Below are 21824 nucleotides of genomic sequence, written 5' to 3' on the forward strand. Positions count from 1 at the left end.
CGGGTTCAAGAGATTCTCCTACCTCAGCCTCCTGAGTAGCTGGGATTACAGGCGTGCACCACCATGCGCAGCTAATTTTTGTATTTTTAGTAGAGACAGGGTTTCACCATGTTGGCCAAGATGGTCTCGATCTCTTGACCTCGTGATCCACCCGCCTCAGCCTCTCAAAGTCCTGGGATTACAGGTTTGAGCCACAGCGCCCGGCCTAAAAATTTGCATTTCTAACATGTTCCCAGGGTGATGTTGATGTTGCTGGTCTAGGGACCACCCTTCAAGAACCACTAATAGAAAGAATGGCCCAAAATGTTGACAGTAAGGTGCCTGAAGGTATTAACATTCTGGTTTTATCCCTTAGGCTTGTGAAACTGAATAGTTGAGGTGGCCCATGAAAGATGCCTCTATCCGCAATGACATGATAAAAGCAGGCAGGTGCCTAAGCTCGTAAGACTGAGGTAAGGAATGCCCTACTATGAGTTCTGGAAACAGGCTGCTTGCTGCTCTTTCCACAGGCAGATGTTTCATTGTGACATCAGGATGTGACCCAGTATAAGAGCTGAGCCTTTTTTCTTCCTCATGTGTGCCCTAGTACTATTTCAGTTATTTAAATTACTCGGCATGACCGATGACCAGATAGTTGGAGATGCACAAAAAGAGAAAACTGGAGTGGAACTAGATGGAAATAAGAAGTCTGTCTCTTTCAACATCTCTGTGTGATGTGTAAGCAGATCTGTGAGCAGTACCAGGATACAAGCTTTCAGGCAAGAAGCACTTTTCTCATCTACACATCTACAAACCTGGATTTGGCTCTCTTCCGTCAACATACCATAAGCAACTTCTTTGGAAAAAGAAAAAAATTCAGCTTTTTCTCAGAATACAGCAAACTGGTTACACAATAAAATTACCTGTTTTGTAGCCAAAGCCTCCATTTCTAATCGCTTTTTGTTGACATATATTTCCTGTTCAAGATGCTGCTTTGCCTTTTGTAATTCCTCAATTTTGTGATTAGCCTTCTGGTTATTTATTTCCTGCATTTTTTTCCTTTGAGACTCTTCTCTCTTTAAAGAATGATAATAAAAAATAACCCAGGCAAAAAAAAGTAGCAAAAAAGTACAAAAGTCCCTTTCTTTAGCCAATGTACAAGAAATTACTCACTAATAGAAAAGTTGCCCTATTAAAGCTTCTCCACTTCATTCAGGTTAACTAAAAATAAATACCACTAGTCAAACTTTTTAACAGTATTCTCTAAAATGGGCTTCTGGGAACCCAAGATTTCCAATAAACCATGGAGACAGCCATGACTCGAGCGGCTAGAGGACGGAAGTTTCTCTTTATTTTTCTTCTTCTTCCAGTAGCCATTGTCTATTATTGCCACCAACTTGTCTCTTTTCTTTTTTTTTTTTTTTTTTGAGACAGGGTCTTTCTTACTCTGTCAAGGTTCACTGCAGCCTTGACCTCCCTGGGCTAGGTGATTCTTCTATCTCAGCCTCCTGAGTAGCTGGGACTACAGGCGCATGCTACCACGCCCAGCTAATGTTTTAAACTTTTTGGAGAGACCGGTCTCCCTACATTGCCCCTGGTTGGTCTTGAACTCCTGGGCTCAAGTAATCTGCCCGCCTTGGCCTCCTAAAGTACTGGGATTACAGGCATGAGCTCCCATGCCCAGCCCCGACTTATTTCTTAAAGTAAAATTAAAGAGGACCAAAACTCACTGTGGCTTTGATTCACTAATCTCTGATCTCTCCCATCTCCCAGTTCCCTTAAAGGGACGTAATCAACTTTATAGGCAACACATCACTTGGGGTACATTGTCGGAAAAAAAAATAAAACCAATTCTGCCTTTTACCAGTTCTGCTTCCAGTGCTTTTATTTTGCTTTCATACGCAGCTTTTTGAGAAGAAAGCTCTTGCTGAGCCATTTCTTTTGCAATCTGGATTCCCTGCATCATTTCTTCCTTTGCCTTCAACTGCGCCTCTTTTATTTCTGCTTCGAGTCTACAATGTAGCAAGATGTTTACAGGATACATGTTAAGAATTCTTTATACATCATAATAGTCTTAATCCTACTGAAAAGTTTTCCATTGAGCAAAAGTTGAAATCTTAAAACTTAATTTCTGACATTCTATCAACAGTGTTTTTAAAATCTTCACTGGCTCTACAATTGTTTACACTCAAAATTTAAACACACAGGATGAAAAATTGCTTATTTCTAACTTAGTTACTATTGCAGATGCCTGATATTTAAATAAATATATTTTTCTAATGCTTAAGGAAAATAAACCATGCAAAAATATGTCATAATAAACAGTGCAGTAAAATTATAGTTAATATTATAATAAATACAAAATAAGGTTATTTTATGTTAAACAAACTCGTTAGAGCAAAAATTATATTTCATACATCAACAGTTTTTATGTTTAGGTCATAAGGTAGGAAAATATTGAAATGACTAAAAATACATGATATAAGAGCTGATAAGGTAGAGATTGTATCATGTATTTTAAACCATTTATAATAATGTGATGTTTTGATAAGTCAAAACATGAAATTAGCTTTGTCACTTCTCCATATATGGGAGAGAAAGCATCAATGATTACAGAAAACTAAAGACTCTTTCTTCTCAATAAAATCAGTGCTTTAGTAACTACATTATACAGAAATTTCCATTCCCAATTTCACTGAAAAAAAGAATAAGAATATCAAAAAGAAGGCTAGTGGATATCACAGCTAGGGAGAGAGGAGAATGGCTATTGTTTAACAAATACAGAGTTTCAGTTTGTAATAATAAAACATTTCTGGAGATGGCTGATGGTGATGGTTTCACAACAATGTGAAGGCACTAGGGTGGGCACAGTGACTAAGCCTGTAATCCCAGCACTTTGGGAGGCCAAGGCAGGTGGATTGCTTGAGCTCAGGAGTTCAAGACCAGCCTGGGCAACATGGTGAAACCCCATCTCTACAAAAAAATACAAAAATTATCCGGGCATGGTAGTGTGCACCTGTAGTCTCAGCTGCTTGGGAGGCTGAGGTGGGAGGACGGCTTGAGGCCAGGAGGCGGAGGTTGCAATGAACCGAGATCGTGCCAACTATACTCCAGGCTGGACAATAAAGCCAGACTCCGTCTCAAAACAAAACAAAACAATGTGAAGGTACTTAACGCCTTTGGACTACACAATTAAAAATGGCTTACATGGTAAATTTTGTGCTATTTATACTGTATTCAATAAAAAAATTATTTTTAAAGAGCAAAAGCAGGTTGAGGCTTCTTAAAAGGTGACAAAGCAGTTAGTCTAGTCTGTAACTAGTTCTTGATTCCTCCTCCTTTCATCCTCTTTAGTCATCAAGCCTTGTCAATCTTATCTCCTTTATGTTTCCTTCCTACCTAACCACACTATATTTATCTTAATTTGATAGTCTCTTAGCTGCATTTGCAGGTTTTAAGCTTGCTCTATCTCTAATACATTCTCCAGATTTGAGTGCTGGTGATCTCTCTAAAAATGTGATTCTGATTATGAGTGTCTCACGTCTGCTCAAAATTCTTTAATGTTTCCCTTATCCTTTAATATAAAGTCCAAACTCGTTAGCATTTTATTTGTATATACTTTACCATTTTGCTTACAAGGACACTGCTTATGCCAGAAATCCTACAATACTGCATGAACTAAAAATGGGGCACAAGAAGAAAAGAAAAACAAAAGTACACTTTCCCAGTCTTCCTCTGGCTAAATTCTAATCGTCTATTGGGATTCTCCTCTACGGGACGTCTTCTCATCTTCTAGAAACCTTCACTGATAACTGGTCAGGGCCAGGTGTCACCCCGTGAGCTTCCACACCACACAGTTCAGGACTCTTGTCAGAGCACTGTGTCACAGCACTGTTAGAACTGTCAGCCCCTCGAGATGATGAATTCCTCCAGCACATGAGCTAAATTTCAATCCTTGTTCTTTATATCCCCAGCATTTGGTACAGTGACAGACACATAATAGATGGTCAATAAATATTTGCTGAACTAATGAATGTACCAAGAGAAAAAATTATATCACTAGAAACCAGCACCCAAAGAGTTAATTATTAGAGACTGGCACAATATGATTAACTCTGTTGTAGATCTCTCTCATACACTTACTATTTCATATCAACAGCAATACTCACTGTGATCTCTGTGCCATGAGCAACTCATTTTTTGCAAATTCAAAGTCTTTTGGACCCTCACTTATAGGAGTATCTCTTCCGGATGGCCTTTTTCCTTTCTGGACTTCTACTGGATGATTAAATCTAAAATAATGATCTCCACCAAGAATCACTCGATCACCCTAAAGCACACAAAAAAATGTACTACTTGAGATGAGTCTCAACCAAAAAATTACATGAAAAAATTCATTATGCCCAATAGTTCAATATAGTCTAGTATTAACGATAAACATAAACATCATAGCAATAAACATTTATTACTTTTTTTTTCTTTTGGCACAGAGTCTTACTATGTCACCCAGGCTGGAGTTCAGGGGTGCAATCTCAGTTCACTGCAACCTCGGCCTCACGGGTTCAAGCGATTCTCCTGCCTCAGCCTCCTGAGTAGCTGGGATTACAGGCGTGCGCCACCACGCCCAGCTAATTTTTGCATTTTTAGTAAAGATGTAGTTTCACCATGTTGGTTAGGCTGGTCTCGAACTCCTAACCTCAAGATCCACCCACCTCGGCCTCCCAACGTTTATTACTTTGTATATACCAAACACTGCATTAAGCACATTACATATACAGTCATAAATCTCTTAACAACAGGGATATGTTCTGAGAAGTACACTGTTAGATGATTTCACAGTTGTGTGAACATCATGGAATGTACTTACACAAACCTAGATAGTATAGCCTACTACACACCTAGGCTATATGGCATAGCCTATTGCTCTTAGGTTACAAACCTGTACAGCATGTTACTGTACTGAATACCATAGGCAACTATAACACAATGGTAAATATTTGTATATCTAAACAGAAAAAAAATACAGTAAAAATACAGTATTATAATCTTATGGGACCACTGTGATTGATATATGTGGTCCCTCATTGCCCAAAACATCATTATGAGGTGCAAGACTGTATGTTATCTCATTTACCATTCACAACAACTCAGTGAGATACATATAATCATCCCAATTTTAGGAATGAGGAAACTAAAGAGCACAAGGCTTAATAATAACAACAGACATTCATTGAGAGCTTACTATTGGCAGATACTATTCTAAGAACTATATACACAAATTATTATTTCAGTTAATCCTTCACTATCCCTGAAAGGCAGGATATACAGTCACAATATGTCTGGGTTTGCCTGCAACACACTGCTGATGTTTGTCCTCTTGATGTAATTATTAATAAAGATCTCAAAAGTGTCCTGACTTGGGTGATATTGTTTAATCACCTAGTTAAATAACTTGCCAAAGGTCACGTAGCAAGTGGCAAAGCCAGGATTTCAACCCTGTCTGTCTGATTCTAAAGCCTAGGTCTTTATAGGACACATAATGATGCTGTTAGTGGTCAGCTCTTCAGGTACTGATTCATATAAATATAACTTTTGTCTTTGCACAAGAAGGCAATCAATAGGAAAAAGAATTTTTGAAATGAAAAAGTACTTAAGCTGCTTCAACACCCTTATCTTATAGAGAAAACCAGAACTCAAAGAAATTAAATGACTTGTCCAAAGTCAAACAGTTTCTTATATTGTAGTACCCATCCACTTACATGATGTAACACTGTGAGTTCCAAAATATGTTTTCCATTTACGTATGTCTTTGCTTCCCCAAGTGGGATAATACTCACTGTCCCACCTAAATTTGTGATAGTACTGTTAAAAAAAGAAGCACATTGTTACAATTACAGAACACACTAAAAAGTAAGAAAAAGGCAATATGGGATAATTCTGCTTGGGCTATTCCTTTGGTGTTAAGGTTCATACCAATATGTAACAATAACTTTAAATTATTTTCGTTTCCTCCAACTAGATTTTTTATTTTTATTTTTTGAAACAGAGTCTTGCTCTGTCACCCAGGCTAGAGTATAGTGGTACAATCTCAGCTCACTACAACCTCTGCCTCCTGGGTTCAAGCAATTCTCCTGCCTCAGCCGCCCAAGTAGCTGGGATTACAGGCAACCACCACCATGTGTCCAGCTAACATTTGCATTTTAGTAGAGATGGGGTTTCGCCATGTTCATCAGGCTGGTCTTGAATTCCTGACCTCAAGTGATCCACCTGCCTCGGCCTCCCAAAGAGGTGGGATTACAGGCATGAGCCACTGCATCGAGCCTCCAATTAGATTTTTGAAGTGTGGTGAAAAAAGCCTGGCCTGTAGCAATCCGATCCACCAGTGGTGGGAATATTTTTCATTGGGTGTATTTTTATTATAACTTCTTCGAAAACAAAAACCTTCCCCAAAAAATTAAAAAAAAAAAAAAAAAACTCTAGCAAAAAACATTAACATACTGCCAATGATTTCTTATGAATAAAATAGTTTTAAGTGTTTTTTTAATTTTCTAAGCTTCTGGTTTTACATATGAGCTTTAACAGAAAGAACAAATATTTTTCCCCTCTTGAAAACTGGGGTACTACAGAGGAAGGAAAAACATGGAGATCAAAGTGTACTTCTTAAGTAATCTAATTAACTGGATGATAAGGTGATACTGTGGAAAATCAGCTATAAGTGCTACATATTTGAGACTTTTTATTCAGAGAACAGGAAAGAAACTCCAAAGTCCAATTCATCTTTGGATTAACTGGATAGAAAGAAAAAGAAAAACTGCAACAAAAGCTGAGTCCTAACCAAAGACCTTTTCAGCTGTTGATGAGGCTCCAAGATATGTGATTAGAGAATAACAGTTTAATTAAAGCATCCAGAGAAAAGTATATGGAAAAAATAGTTCATCCTTAGGCACTACATCCCTCCCACCAGTCTAGTGTCTTATCCAGGTGAAGGTTTACACAATGTGTACTTGTTCTGATCCCTTTCCTCTCCTAATTATATCTACTCTGCTCTCAAAATTCCATGGCCTACCATTCTGGACTCCCCACAATCTGGCTTCAACCACCAACCTCCCTAATCTGCCACTATTTTCCCATAAGAACCCCATTTCACACTCAGTCAACCATATGAATACTCTGAATTTGCCTTAATGTCAGCTTTCCTCCTTTCTTTGAATCATTCCTTCCAGATAGGACATGCTCTCCCTTCTTGCAACCATTCTTGAAGGCCCAACTTACAGTCCTCTAAGAAGCTATCCTTTAGGGTTTAAGTTAGAAGTCAATTCTTCCTTCTCTTCACTTTTAAGCAGTAAGTGTGCAGCACTCATATAACACTTAATATGCATTAATAAATACTGAAGTTCTTTTTTTCTCTTTCACATGACCAGCCTCAGCCATGAAGTTCTTTTATTCATTAAGCCTCCAAGAGCCACGTATGTGTCAGCAGTGAAGACAGACCTGAAATCAGCTTCTCTCATGGTCTAGTGAATGAGATAAACTGAGGAAGGTACTAAAAATGGAAGTAGAGAGTTAGAGGCAAGCAGGAGGCTTCCAAGTTCCTTACTGGACTCTTAACTCTTTGGGAGCATTTTCTGTATCTTTGCCACAGATGTTAATAATTCTGTATTTATTTGTTAAAGAAAATAATTAATTAATAAAAGAGCAAAAGAACCTAAAGAACAAGAGGATATGCCCGACCAGATATAAAGATTCATAGCCAGGTGCAGTGGCTCACGTCTGTAATCCCAGTACTTTGTGCGGCCAAAGCGGGTGGATCACCTGAGGTCAGGAGTTCAAGAGCAGCCTGGCCAACATGATGAAATTGTCTCTACTAAAAATACAAAAATTATCTGGGCATGGTGGCGTGCACCTGTAATCCCAGCTACTTGGGAGGCTGAAGCACGAGAATCACTTGAACCCAGGAGGCAGAGGTTACAGTGAGCCAAGATCACACCACTGCACTCCAGCCTGGGTGACAGAGTGAGGCTCCATCTCCAAAAAATAAAAGATATAAAGATTCATTACAGGCTGGGTGTGGTAGCTCACACCTGTAATCCCAGCACTTTGAGAGGTCGAGGCAGGCCAGCGGATCAGCTGAGGTGGGAGTTTGAGACCAGCCTGGCCAACATGGTGAAACCCCATCTCTACTGAAAATACAAAACTTAGCCAGGCATAATAGTGGACGCCTGCAATCCCAGCTACTCGGGAGGTGGAGGCAGGAGAATTGCTTGACCCCAGGAGATGGAGGTTGCAATGAGCTGAGATGGCGCCACTGCACTCCAGGCTGGGAGACAGAGCAAAACTCTGAATCAAAAAATAAATAAATAAAGATTCATTACAAAGCTTCAAGTAATTAACACTATAGGGTATTAGTAGGAAGAAACAGATTCCCATATTTTTAGGAATTTTTTGTAGGAGCACTACAGATCCCAAAAGAAGCAATAAACTAATATATGGTACTAGGAGAAATGGCTGTTCATGTGGAAAATAAATGAATTTAGACCCCTAGTTCCCACCAAATAAAAAATTCCAGACATTCAATAACTTAAATGTGAAAGCAAAACTTCAAAACATCTAGAAGAAAATTTAGGAGAAATTTTCTCAATGTAGAGGTCATAGAGACCTCTTTTTTTTTTTTTTTTTTTTTTGAGATAGAGATAGAGTCTCACTCTGTCACCTAGGCTGGAGTACAGCGGGGTGATCTTGGTTCACTGTAACTTCCACCTCCCAGGTTCAAGTGATTCTCATGCTTTAGCTTCCCAAGTAGCTGAGACGACAGGTGCCCACCACCATGCCGGGCTAATTTTTGTATTTTCAGTAGAGACAAGGTTTCACCATGTTGACCAGGCTGATCTTGAACTCCTGGTCTCAAGTGATCCGCCTACCTCGGCCTCCCAAAGTGTTGGGATTATAGGCATGAGCCACCGCACCTGGCCAGAACATTCTTTCTCTCTGTTTTTTTTTTTTGTTTGTTTGTTTTTTTTGAGACAGAGTCTTGCTCTGTCACTCAGGCTGGAGTGCAGTGGCATGATCTCGGCACACTGCAACTTCCACCTCCTGGGTTCAAGCGATTCTTGTGCCTCAGCCTCCCAAGTAGCTGGGATTACAGGCGGGCACCACCATGCCTGGGAACCTTTTTGTATTTCTAGTAAAGACAGGGTTTCATCATGTTGCCCAGGCTGGTCTCAAACTCCTGAGACAATCCGCCCACATGCCTGTGCTAGGATTACAGGCATGAGCCACCACGCCCAGCCAGAACATTCTTTCTTTAAGACATAAAAACTGACAACAATAAAGGAAAAGACTGATGCCAGGTACTACAATAAAATTAAGAACTTCAATCAATCAAAAGGCACCAAAGAGAGTAAAAGGATGTTACACATTAGAAAAAAAGATATTTAAGGCCGGGCGCGGTGGCTCAAGCCTGTAATTCCAGCACTTTGGGAGGCCGAGGCGGGTGGATCACGAGGTCAGGAGATCGAGACCCTCCTGGCTAACACGGTGAAACCCCGTCTCTACTAAAAATACAAAAAATTAGCCGGGCGAGGTGGCGGGCGCCTGTAGTCCCAGCTACTCGGAGGCTGAGGCGGGAGAATGGCGGGAACCCGGGAGGCGGAGCTTGCAGTGAGCCGAGATCGCGCCACTGCACTCCAGCCTGGGCGACACAGCGAGACTCTGTCTCAAAAAAAAAAAAAAAAAAAGAAAAAAAGATATTTATACCAAAAAGCTCATGAAGGATTGGCAACTCCTACAAATTATTAAGAAATAAACAAATCAGTTGAAAAATGGACAAAAGATATGAAAAGGCAAGTCACAATAGTAAACAAAAATGGCCAATCAACACATGAAAAAATGTTCAACCTTATTATTAATCAAAGAAATGTAAAACGAATCCATAATGATATACTATTTTATGTTCATCAGATTGGCATAAATTAAAGTCTGACAGTACTAAATATTGGCAAGGATGTAGAGTAACAGGTATTCTCAAGGCCAATAAGAGTAAAAATCCATTTTGGAAAATAATGTGAAATTATCTACTAAAGTTGAACATGCACATATTCTACAACCTAGTATCTCTTCTCTTAGACTTACAATTTAAAAGCGCTTTCCAAACTTTATAAGAGATAAATTCACACAATGGAATGCTTCATAGCAGTGAAAATAAAACAGGACCAATGTACATAAATCTTAGAAACACAATGTAGAGTCAAAAAAGTTTACATACACTATCATTCCAACAATATATACAAGTATCATTCCATTCATATGAACAAAATTCACATAAAATAACATTTTTAAATTGGTCAATCCAACCAAAAATTCTGTTATGTAAGATAGATAGTTTATTTTCATGTGCATCATTATAATTCTTCAATCAACAGATCAAGTATGCCAAAACAAAAACAGAGCTTTACACTGTACTTTATATTGACAGTAACTGACCTATCATTCTTACAACACACTCAGAATGTATGTTTTTCCTGACTAAACAATAGGTTTGAAGAATTATACCAAACAATAAGTATCAATGAATATGCCATATGAAGGAAACCACATGTTATCAAGATATAAACAGGTGCCTTTTCTTTTTTTTTAAAGGATTAACATACCAATGATCATCAGCAATCAGCACCCCAGATAACTGAATATCATGGCTTGAGTTTGGTTTATACTTTCCAACTGTAGTTGTTCCTTCTTTTATCATATATAGCAGCATCTCTGATAGTTGTGGATCTTCATTCAGATTAACAAGATTTGGTAAATGATTGTCCATTTGAAATGTAATTCCTGCTTTCTGGTAGAAGTCAGAAAGAGAAATTAATCTTAATCACAGTATGAAATTGTTAAATTCACCTAAAACAAATGGTCTATATTAAACATTAGAACAATTGTATATGAAGTCTCACTAAATTACTTGTTTGAGACGGAGTCTCGCTCTGTCACCCAGGCTGGAGTGCAGTGGCATGATCTCGGCTCACTGCAACCTCTGGCTCCTGGGTTCAAGCAATTCTCCTGCCTCAGCATCCCATGTAGCTGGGATTACAGGCACCTACCACCACACCCGGCTAATTTTTGTATTTTTAGTAGAGATAGGGTTTCGCCATGTTGACCAGGCTGGTCTCGAACTCCTGACCTCAGGTGATCCACCTGCCTCAGCCTCCCAAAGTGCTGGGATTACAGGCATGAGCCACCGTGCCTGGCCCTAAAGGTTTTTTAGACTCTCTCCTCCTTCCTTAGAATCTCTCCTTTGTTATCTCCCTACCTTCTTTGTCCTTCACCATCCTCAGTCTACTCATATATCAATCTATCATCACCAAATTGGATCTATTCATACTGACTGACGGTCTTTAGAATAGATCAGTTTCTTTTGTTGTATCTTCATTGCTGTCACCTTAGGCCCCCATCAACTCACACCAAAACTATGGAAGCAGCCTCCTAATCACCATCAACAGCTTCTGTTTTCAATCCATCTTATATCCTATGCCAGTTAATTCTCTTGAAAGGATATTCTCAAAATGTAAATCCCTGGTCACTTTCAACAGTTTCTCACTTCCTACAGGATAAAACTTAATTTCCTTGGCCTGGAAATCAAGTCCTACATAAACTAATCATAACATATCTTTCCAATTGTATCTCCTTACGATCTCATATAAACTGCTTCCAATAAAACTGATCTACATACCCTTTCTAAAGACACCTCAAACTTTTCTACCTTTACTTTCAGAATTTTCTCTTCCGAGAATGCTCTCTTCCTTTATTCTTCCTATTAAAATCTTACACAAACTTCAAAGCCCATCTCAAATGCCACCTCTTCTATGAGGTTGGATTGGCCACACCACGGAATTTTCCCTCCTTCTCCTGAATTCTTATAGTACTCCCCTCCTCCAATCACTTGAAATGCTTTTCATTACATTAGGTTCAGCCATATGAAACTGCCAGTGTTCAACCATTCTTTACCTACAAAAATGGCAATTGCTTATGGCTCAATCTAATGAAATCACATTGCATTTCAGTCTTCTATTTACGTTTTGTAAATCTCTCTCTGGATCACAAACTCTCTGAGGGATGAAACTGTATTTAATAACCTTGGCTTCCCCTGTTCCTGGCACAGCATAGACACTTAATATATATTTGTAGAACCAAAGTAAATATAACAAGATGGTTTATTCATATTTTAACTTTCCAACTAGCTTATGGACTGGCTCTAAGCAATCAGTCTTCATCTTAACATTTCTTTATATTAATTTTCCTTATGGTATTGCTCTGTACAGAGTCAGTATACAGTAAGTATTTGAAACATTAAATTTACATGCATTGGCATATTGGCGATATTTATTTCTTGGCATATTTCTTTTATTTTCAAATCAGTTTAGAAAGTTGAAATAATACCTGTAACTCTTTTGTTTCTTGAAGTTTTCTTTTTTCAGCTTGTTCAAACTTTTCTTTCCACACTCTTTCCAAAGACAAAGAAAATAATAAGAGTTAAAAACATCCAGATATATAAGATTGAGAGTCAAGAGACAATCAGTGAAAATTAAGGAACTACCTAGTAATATTTAAAATATGATGATCTGGGAGTGGGCTGCTCTATTCATAAGGAAGGCAGGGAAAAAGACTCAGTATCCTCGAGGTCCCTGCAATTCCTATGATTCCAGAACAACACACTTAACACTGAGAGTACTGACTATATTCTACCTTTGCATTTCTGCCATGTCTCTCTCCTGTTGATGCAGTTTCATTCTTAAGGATGTTATTTCTTGCCGACAGAGCCTGTATCGTTCAGGGTCAATATTCCGATTGTTTCGCTGAGCAGCTTTTAGCTTTGCAATTTCTGCCTTCAATTCTGAAGATTTATACAAAGATGCATGAATAATAACATTTAATATATAATTTCCACAGTAAGCATAATCCTCCAATCTTCTATTTCATTTGAAGTTTTAAATACAGTATTACTAAATAAAATAGAGTATTGGAGAAATCAGCTTTATTTTACTTATATAACCTATAAATCTTTACTTAGTCTTAACCTGAAATATGCTCCCATATTAATTAACTTTCCCTGTTCATAAGTAGGAAAGCTGTATAATGTATTGACCAAAGTGGGACACTTTCGAGAGGCAAAAGGGGAATTGTTAAAGTGGAAGTAAGTTTATTTAAAAAGTAAAAAAATAAAAGAATGGCTATTCACTAGGCAGAACAGCCAAAATCAAAGGTTTTTCAAGCTAGAATTCAGAATATTTATTTATTTATTTAGACAGAGTCTCACTGTCACCCAGGCTAGAGTGCAGTGGTGCAATCTCGGCTCATTGCAACCTCTGCCTCCCGGGCTCAAGCAATTCTCCTGCCTCAGCTTCCCAAGTAGCCAGGATTACAGGTGTCCACCACTGCATCTGGCTAATTTTTGTATTTTTAGTAGAGACAGGCTTTCCCCATGTTGGCCAGCATGGTCTCGAACTCCTGACCTTAAATGGTCCGCCTGCCTCAGCCTCCCAAAGTGCTGGGACTATAGGTGTGAGCCACTGCGCCCGGCCCAGAATACTTATTTTTAATGAAAACAGTCCCACTTGTGAAACGCAAGGGATCCAAAAGGGAAAGGATGGACCAGGATAGAGAAAACAGATTCTTCTCTGGCTCACATATCTGAAGTGTCTATCACCTTCTGCTAAAAAGGGCAAGAGGGCAAAGGGGCATGAAAAGATGATAGTTCTACATCAGCAAAGATAAAACTGTACAAATCAAGATTTCTTGCAGGTATTAAAGTCTATCCTAAATTGATGATTACCTAGAGATAAACAGAAAGCAGTATTTAGCATAAATGAAGTTCAACCTATACTAGAAACTCAAGCTCAAATTGTCTTTGGGTCAATGAACTAAGCATGAGCAGAGCTAGTACATAAAATGTCAATGGAAGAGAGGTCATAAAAGAAAAACAGTAAATAGTTTTATTGGTTTTTTGCTGCACACATCTATGACTCAGTGTGTAAATTTATTGTTTAATGCTTACTGTTTCCCCCTTACCCGGACTCTGTTTTCTATGTTCTTTTTCTAATTGTCTTTCTTCTTATTTATTATCTGTCCTTCTACTTATCATCCTCCATCACTATAGGCTGATAGGCTGATGACTAGAATCTATTAAAATAGTTATAGAGGCCGGGCGCGGTGGCTCAAGCCTGTAATCCCAGCACTTTGGGAGGCCGAGACGGGCGGATCATGAGGTCAGGAGATCGAGTCCATCCTGGCTAACACGGTGAAACCCCGTCTCTACTAAAAAATACAAAAAACTAGCCGGGCGAGGTGGCGGGCGCCTGTAGTCCCAGCTACGTAGGAGGCTGAGGCAGGAGAATGGCGTGAACCCAGGAGGCGGAGCTTGCAGTGAGCTGAGATCCGGTCACTGCACTCCAGCCTGGGCGGCAGAGCAAGACTCCGTCTCAAAAAAAAAAAAAAAAAAAAAAAAGTTATAGAAAAAAACCTCTGATGTTCATAAATTGCATATTTTAAGACTGCAAGTAATAATACCTGAGACTAAATTGTGGCAAAATAATTTTTAAATTCCGAGAAAATATTCACCTCTAATTAACTTAGCATTCATATCTTCATTTACTTTGGCAATGTTGACTATTAAACGGGCTTGGTTAGCATATCTAAGTGTGCTTAATGTTTCTTCTATGTTGCTGGCAGCAGGACTAATCGTAGCAATCATTGCAGTTTTTGAATTTCCACCCAGACTTTCTTTTAACAGCCTGCAAGAAAAAAAAGTCATAATAAGACTTTGCTTCTAAAACAACTTAATAACAGTAATTATCTAGAAAGTACAAAACAAATCAATAGGGTATATAATACAGCATTACTATACTCTATTCAAATACCATTTAAAACTTTTTCTGGTATTTGTAACTATTTCTAGATCTCATGAACACTTTTTCTCTCTTACACTTTTTATATTGTTTGAGGAGGCAACAATCTGGGCAGAGATTTTAAAATGTGGTTAATCATCAAGTATCTGTGACTGTGAGCTACCATAGGGAAGGTGCTATGTGTCTTAGTCATCTTTGTATTCCCAGTGCTACCACAACCTTTTGAAGTAGGTGCTCAATAAATGTAGAAAATGATGAATGAACATTGAAACAAAAATTCTACATTGTACTATAAGCAAAATCTTTATTTTAGAGAAAAACGGTATGAGACTTAAAACATATATCAGTGCAAAATGAATATCACTATTTTTAACTTTCATAAGACATGAAAAAAATCAGATTTTCCCTTACAGGTTTCAAGGTGGCAACCACATTATAATAAACCAATTATAAAAACACATTACCCTCAAGTAAAGATGCAGTCCTTATCGTAAATGCCTATCAGAACTGAATATGAAATCCATACAGATGTAATCTGAATGTAACATATTGAAAATTAAATATACATTCACTAATGAAAACATTTTTGAGCACCCATGTATTAGTCACTGTGTAGTAAGCAAACAAAATAATTCAATTTCTCTTTATACAACTACCAATATGTTTGGTAGTACCATATATGTTCAAACATCAGGCACAAATAATAGTTAAGTACAAGAACAGTTATTTACACTCATATAGTACATATTATGTAATAAGAATTGTAACTAATAATCCTCACTTACCCCTAAAACTAATAATCCTCACTTACCCCTCACTAACTGATTTTATTCCTATTTTACAGATGAGGAAACAGGGTAGAATATTAAGTAATTTACCCAAAATCACAGAGCTTATAAGATGCTGAGCTGAGATTCAAATCCAGGTAGTTTGGCTCTAGATTTCATAATGCTTACCACCTTTCTCCATCGCAAAGTCAATGAAGTCAGTCTATCATTCTTTTGCCTATAGTATTCGCTATATTTTATACAATTCTTTATACGTCAAAAGATACTTGCCATGTAAGAACAGATTCACGATAAGGAATAAAAACTCTCTTTTGGTTTGCTTGTTCAGAGAGTGCAGATATAACTTTTCCCAAAGTTAGCAAGGACTTATTAATACTCACACCTTCCTGCATGCAAGAAAAAAAAAATTTTAACTTAAAATACTTCTCAGCAAGAAATTTATTTCACAAAATATATTTCTCCCCTCATATAATTACTGAGTAAACACTTTTTTCTTTTGTTTTTTTTTGAGACAGAGTCTCACTCTGTTGCCCAGGCTAGAGTGCAGTGGCACAAACATGGCTCACTGTAGCCTCGACCATCCAGGTTCAAGCGATCCTCCCACCTGAGCTTCTCAAGTAGCTGGGACTACAGACACATGCCACAACACCTGTCTATAAATACTTTTTTCTATAAACTACCAACTTTCTTATGACTCAAACATATTTTCTTTAAAAGTTAATCATAACCAAAAAGTACATATCTCTTTTTCAGCCACAGCATTGCAGTCTATAAACTGCAGATAAAGATGTATTTGGGGGGGAGGTTAAGTGTATTCAGTTTGTATTCTCCTTAAAATAATGACCTCGAATAAATTTCATCCAAAGGAGAAAACCATTCCATTTACCTTTAGTCGATCTCCACTAGTATGAGCTGTAGAGCAGCGCTCACTGCCTGCCAGATCTATTAGGTTAATTCGACTTGTTATTCTGTGATCGTGTTCTTCCCCTTCCACAAATTCTGTCTACAGCAAAATGATATTAAATTAAAATAACTTAAGTTCTATGACTTGGCAAACAATATACGCTTTTTAAAGGGAAAGTTGTAAAAGATTACACATCACTCTTTTATTTTTTAAATTGTCCCTTCTTGTTTCTTGAGACAGGGTCACTCTGTCGCCCAGGCTGGAGTGCAGTGGCGTGATCACGGCTCACTGCAGCCTTGATCTCCTGCGTTCAAGCAGTTCTCCCACTTCGGGCCCCCGAGTAGCTGGGACTAGAAGCACATGCTGCTACACCTGCTACTTTTTTTTATTTTTGGTACAGACAAGGTCTCACTGTGTTGCTCAGGCTGGTCTCAAACTCCTGAGCTCAAGTGATCCTCCTGCCTTGGCCTCTCAAAGTGCTGGAATTACAGGTGTGAGCCACCGCACCTGGCCTAAAATCATCCCTTCGTGAATCTGTGATAATTTATAACACAAAAATATTCACACGGTCTACTGAAAAGAATATATTGAGCAGTGGATAGATTATGCCAAAATAAACAAATTACTTTAAAGAGATTACAATCCATAACCACTCAGTATATTAAAGAAATAACAATAAATAAAAAGTTTAATGCACAAAGATGTTGCTTATCCCAGCATTATAACAACAAAACATTTAAAAATAATATAAATGTCCAACAGTAGAGAAAAACTTGAGGAACTATAATTAATGGAATATTATATAGCTATTAAAAATTATTTTATAAAAATTTTAATATAAAATTGTTACAGATTTTAACAGTGTAATTTTAAGTGAATTTAATTGCGATGGTAAAAAAAACTGAAAGATTATATACCAAAATGTTTAGAGGGGTCCATCTGAGTCTTGGAACCTAGGGCTAAATTTTTAAAAATCTTTTACTTTCTGATGTTTTTCTAAATACTCTGCATAATTACTATACATTATTTTAAAACATACTATCATATATTGATATGATCATATCAATGGTATAATAAGCATCTATTATTGATTTAAAAATTTGGTAAATAGCATACTGCCATAAGTCATTTGGTCATTGACCAAAAGTCATTGAAACTAAGGTATATTCCCTATAATCAAATTGGATTTACATATTTATATGACTGTACTTTTACCTTTTGATTTAAAGAAGACAGTAAGAAAAACATGAATTACTTAAAAGTATTTACTATTTTGCCTGTGGAAAAAAAATACCTTGGTCTGGGTCATCACCAGGGTGAAAACTGAATGAGATCGGGAGCTTTTATCATTCATCCCAGTAGCAGCAGTAGCTCTTTGTTTATTTCCCAATTCTAGCCAACTCTTGTAAGAAAAAAGGAAGGAAGATCAGATCAGCAGACTGTAATTCATTGGTATAAAAATTAAGAGAGCTAACATATTCACATTTGTAATTAATTTATAAAATGAAATGAGTATATATATTTTAATAATTTATATTTCCATTGCCTTTTTTTCTGTCATAGAAATCTGAGGCAAGACATAATAACTTTAAAAGACTGTTTCCATAACTCTAAGCTTACATGAAGGTTAATATTTTTAATATAGAAGAGCAATTATTTTGATTAAAACTTAACAAACAAAATCAGTTGTGATAAATTAAAGAAACTAACCTTTTATTTGTAAAACAGCAATTAAGAGAAAATATTTAGGATTATGCTCTTTCTATCTAGTGAAAAGAAGACGAAATGCAATCAATCTTACCTGGATATCAGTGTAAGAACTGACAACATTCCTATTTTTAAGAAGTGAAAAGACAAAATCAATTTTACTGATGATTATATTCTTGTTCTCATAAAACAATAACAACATTTCAATTACATATTTACTCTCTGAAGGTCACAATGGACTAATTCATGAATATTATTTTACTGATTCTCCCAGAATCTTTTATTTTCCCCATTCTTAAAGGACAGGAAATAAAATAATGCTTTAATTTTAACAAAAAGTATGATTTTTCTTTTTTTTAAATTTTTATTTATTTATTTATTTTTATTTATTTATTTTTTTTTTTTGAGACGGAGTCTCGCTCTGTCGCCCAGGCTGGAGTGCAGTGGCCAGATCTCAGCTCACTGCAAGCTCCGCCTCCCAGGTTTACGCCATTCTCCTGCCTCAGCCTCCCGAGTAGCTGGGACTACAGGCACCCACCACCTCGCCCGGCTAGTTTTTTGTATTTTTTAGTAGAGACGGGGTTTCACCATGTTAGCCAGGATGGTCTCGATCTCCTGACCTCGTGATCCACCTGTCTCGGCCTCCCAAAGTGCTGGGATTACAGGCTTGAGCCACCGCGCCCGGCCCAAAAAGTACGATTTTTCTTAACACAATGAAGCATCTTAGCATCTTAACATAATACTGAAGTCTAAATCACAATACCAAAAGATATACTTTAACACATATGTATATGCATAGGTATATTTATATGTGGGTGTATATGGGTCCCAATACAATCCCGGATGTATTAAATGCAGCTGAGTTAATACTTAATCACTTTTCTTTTCCTTTAAGAAAGCATTTGGAGTGTTGGAAAAGAAAGTAAAGGACTCCTGGCATGTATCAAACTCTTAACTCTTCTTACTACCTCCTTTCCTGTTTAGCTTAGAGTCATAGGTATAAAAAGCAAGTTGAGAGGGAAGATTTAATTAATGATGAAAGGAAGGGGTAAAAGGGAGAAAAAGCAAATATTTACTTCATACTCAGTATAACGAATATTCCATGGCAGACACTTTACAGGTACTGTGAAAGACACAAGCAAGTATATAAACAAGTAACCAACACGCTATGGAAAGAGAGGGAAAACTCAATTGGACAATATCAAGGGTAGAAGGTGAAATAGTTACCCAGGGTTTCAAAGTTAGGCAGGCCAATGAGAATACAATAAAGATTATGGGAGAGTAATATTCACTCTATTCATTTGTTTTATACTCTTTGCCCTTGCTGAGCCAAACACTTACATTGACAGTGCTTCAACATATGGTCCATAAACAGGATGTTCCCTCACTCTCAGCTAGTAGAAGCAAATACATGCATCATTAGGAGTAAGACAAATATTTCATATAATTTTAAATGATCGCTTTTTCTATATCTTGAGTTTAAGGTAAGAGATTTGTCTTTATCCAGGAAAAACACACACACACACACAAGCTCTCACAAAAACAAATCTGTGAGGCATTAGGAAACAGCTTCAACATAAAAAACTGTTTATAGTAGTACAACATGCAATAACATATTGTAGCATCAAATGTCTTACTAGTTTTTTTTTTCTTAAAAACTGGTATTAGAATTGTCTAATAGACAATAATTAGAACAATGTATTTTAGCATCAGATGTCTTACCTGTTTGTTTGTTTGTTTGTTTTTGAGATGGAGTCTTGCTCTGTTGTCCAGGCTGGAGTGCAGTGGCACAATCTTGGCTCACTGCAACCTCTGCCTCCGGGGTTCAAGCAATTCTCCTATCTCAGCTGCCTGAGTAGCTGGGATTACAAGACAGCACCACCACACCAGCTAACTTTTGTATTTTTAGTAGAAAGGAGTTTCACCGTGTTGGCCAGGCTGGTAGGGAATTCCTGACCTCAAGTGATCCGCCCACCTCGGCCTCCCAAAATGCTGGGATTACAGGCGTGAGCCACTGCACCCAGCTTATCTTCCTAGTTTTTCAGTAAGACATTTGAATTTTAAATCTTGCAGTAGCTATGATTTATATACTTTTAAATGTTCTCTAAAACATATTCGCTAAATTTCAGACATTAAAATTTTTCTTTATTGTTACATTATACATTTTCAACTTCGTGAGCAGAAGCTTTAAACATACAGAAATCATAGAAGCAAACATCAAGTTTTGTTTAAGTTTCTTAATGTTGCCAATAGTAAACTGCACAACCATGGGCAAGTGAAGAAGGCAGCTGACTTTTTTTTTTTTTCTTGAGACAGACTCTTGCTCTGTCGCCAGGCTGGAGTGCAGTGATGCAATCTTGGCTCACTGAAACCTCCACTTCCCAGGTTCAAGTGATTCTCCTGACTCAGCCTCCTGAGGAGCTGGGACTACAGGCATGCACCACCATGCCCAGCTAATTTTTGTACTTTTAGTAGAGATGGGGTTTCACCATGTTGGCCAGGATGGTCTCGATCTCTTCACCTTGCAATCTGCCCACCTCAGCCTCCCAAAGTGCTGGGATTACAGGAGTGAGCCATCGCGCCCGGCTGACTTATTTAGATTTTTGTTTATTGTGCTCCAAGGTCCATTGTAAAATTAAAAATTTTAAATTCAAATAGCAGTTTTTTTAAAAAATGATATAATTATGGAACTTTCTCTTCACAGATTATCTACAAGGTATGAATTTGCTAAGTAACCCATTGAAATACATATTCTATAATAAAACATAATTTTAAAAAGTTTTACTACGTTTTGGCTTATAGACTATTAGGGATCTGGTGTTCAACTTACACGGTCCAACTAAATCTTGGAACAACTATTTTATCTTTAGTTTTACACAATTCTTTATTAAAATAAAGAGGTTAAATCTAACAACTAATTTAATTTCTACTAATGATAATGTTCTGCTTATTTTCTTTTTTTCATTTTTTATTTTTTGGAGACAAACTCTCACTCTGTCGCCCAGGCTGGAGTACGGAGGCTCGATCTTAGCTCACTGCAACCTCCGTCTCCTAGGTTCAAGCAATTCTCTTGCCAGAGCCTCCCGAGTAGCTGGGACTACAGGTGCAAGCCACCATGACTGGCTAATTTTTTGCATTTTAGTAGAGACAGGGTTTCATCGTGTTGCCCAGGCTGGTCTTGAACTCCTGAGCTCAGGCAATCCGCTCCCCTCAGCCTCCTAAAGTGCTGGGATTACAGGAATGAGCCACTGTGCCCAGCCAATGTTCCACTTATTTTCTAAATAATCTAATCGGACTATAGATCCAAATATTTGCTGTCATATATTTCTAGTAAAACTTTAAGCTATATCGTCCAGAGAACTCAAATAATTAGATGTATTTATAAGAACAGAAATTCAAAACAAATAATAAATTGTTTTAATCTTACTGGTTGCTTTCTCTGCCCATTTTCATCTTTACAAACCAGAAGATCATGAATTTTTTCATTATATACTTCAAAGAAGCTCATTTCAATGTGATAGCTGACCTAGTAGGAATAGAAACACAGTATATAAT

The 21824-nt window shown here is 37.5% G+C and overlaps 1 protein-coding gene across 2 annotated transcripts in view; it reads right to left on the reverse strand.

Annotated features, from left to right (window-relative positions):
• The window catches only part of KIF14 (kinesin family member 14), a 69457-nt gene that overhangs the window by 36549 nt on the left and 11084 nt on the right, over nucleotides 1–21824 (reverse strand). For both annotated transcript variants that reach the window (XM_030929769.1, XM_010362665.2), the window contains 14 exons: nucleotides 21697–21795; nucleotides 19611–19663; nucleotides 18364–18394; nucleotides 17857–17964; nucleotides 16545–16661; nucleotides 15929–16044; nucleotides 14584–14756; nucleotides 12712–12859; nucleotides 12406–12469; nucleotides 10626–10810; nucleotides 5739–5841; nucleotides 4149–4309; nucleotides 1844–1991; nucleotides 903–1055 (listed from right to left, as the gene is read on the reverse strand). In XM_030929769.1, coding sequence (XP_030785629.1) covers nucleotides 903–1055; nucleotides 1844–1991; nucleotides 4149–4309; nucleotides 5739–5841; nucleotides 10626–10810; nucleotides 12406–12469; nucleotides 12712–12859; nucleotides 14584–14756; nucleotides 15929–16044; nucleotides 16545–16661; nucleotides 17857–17964; nucleotides 18364–18394; nucleotides 19611–19663; nucleotides 21697–21777 — 1641 coding nt within the window. In that variant the 5' untranslated portion in view covers nucleotides 21778–21795. The remainder of the gene's footprint in view (nucleotides 1–902; nucleotides 1056–1843; nucleotides 1992–4148; nucleotides 4310–5738; nucleotides 5842–10625; nucleotides 10811–12405; nucleotides 12470–12711; nucleotides 12860–14583; nucleotides 14757–15928; nucleotides 16045–16544; nucleotides 16662–17856; nucleotides 17965–18363; nucleotides 18395–19610; nucleotides 19664–21696; nucleotides 21796–21824) is intronic.

This window comes from Rhinopithecus roxellana, chromosome 1 (genome assembly GCF_007565055.1).
Source record: "Rhinopithecus roxellana isolate Shanxi Qingling chromosome 1, ASM756505v1, whole genome shotgun sequence".
Lineage (NCBI taxonomy): Eukaryota > Metazoa > Chordata > Mammalia > Primates > Cercopithecidae > Rhinopithecus > Rhinopithecus roxellana.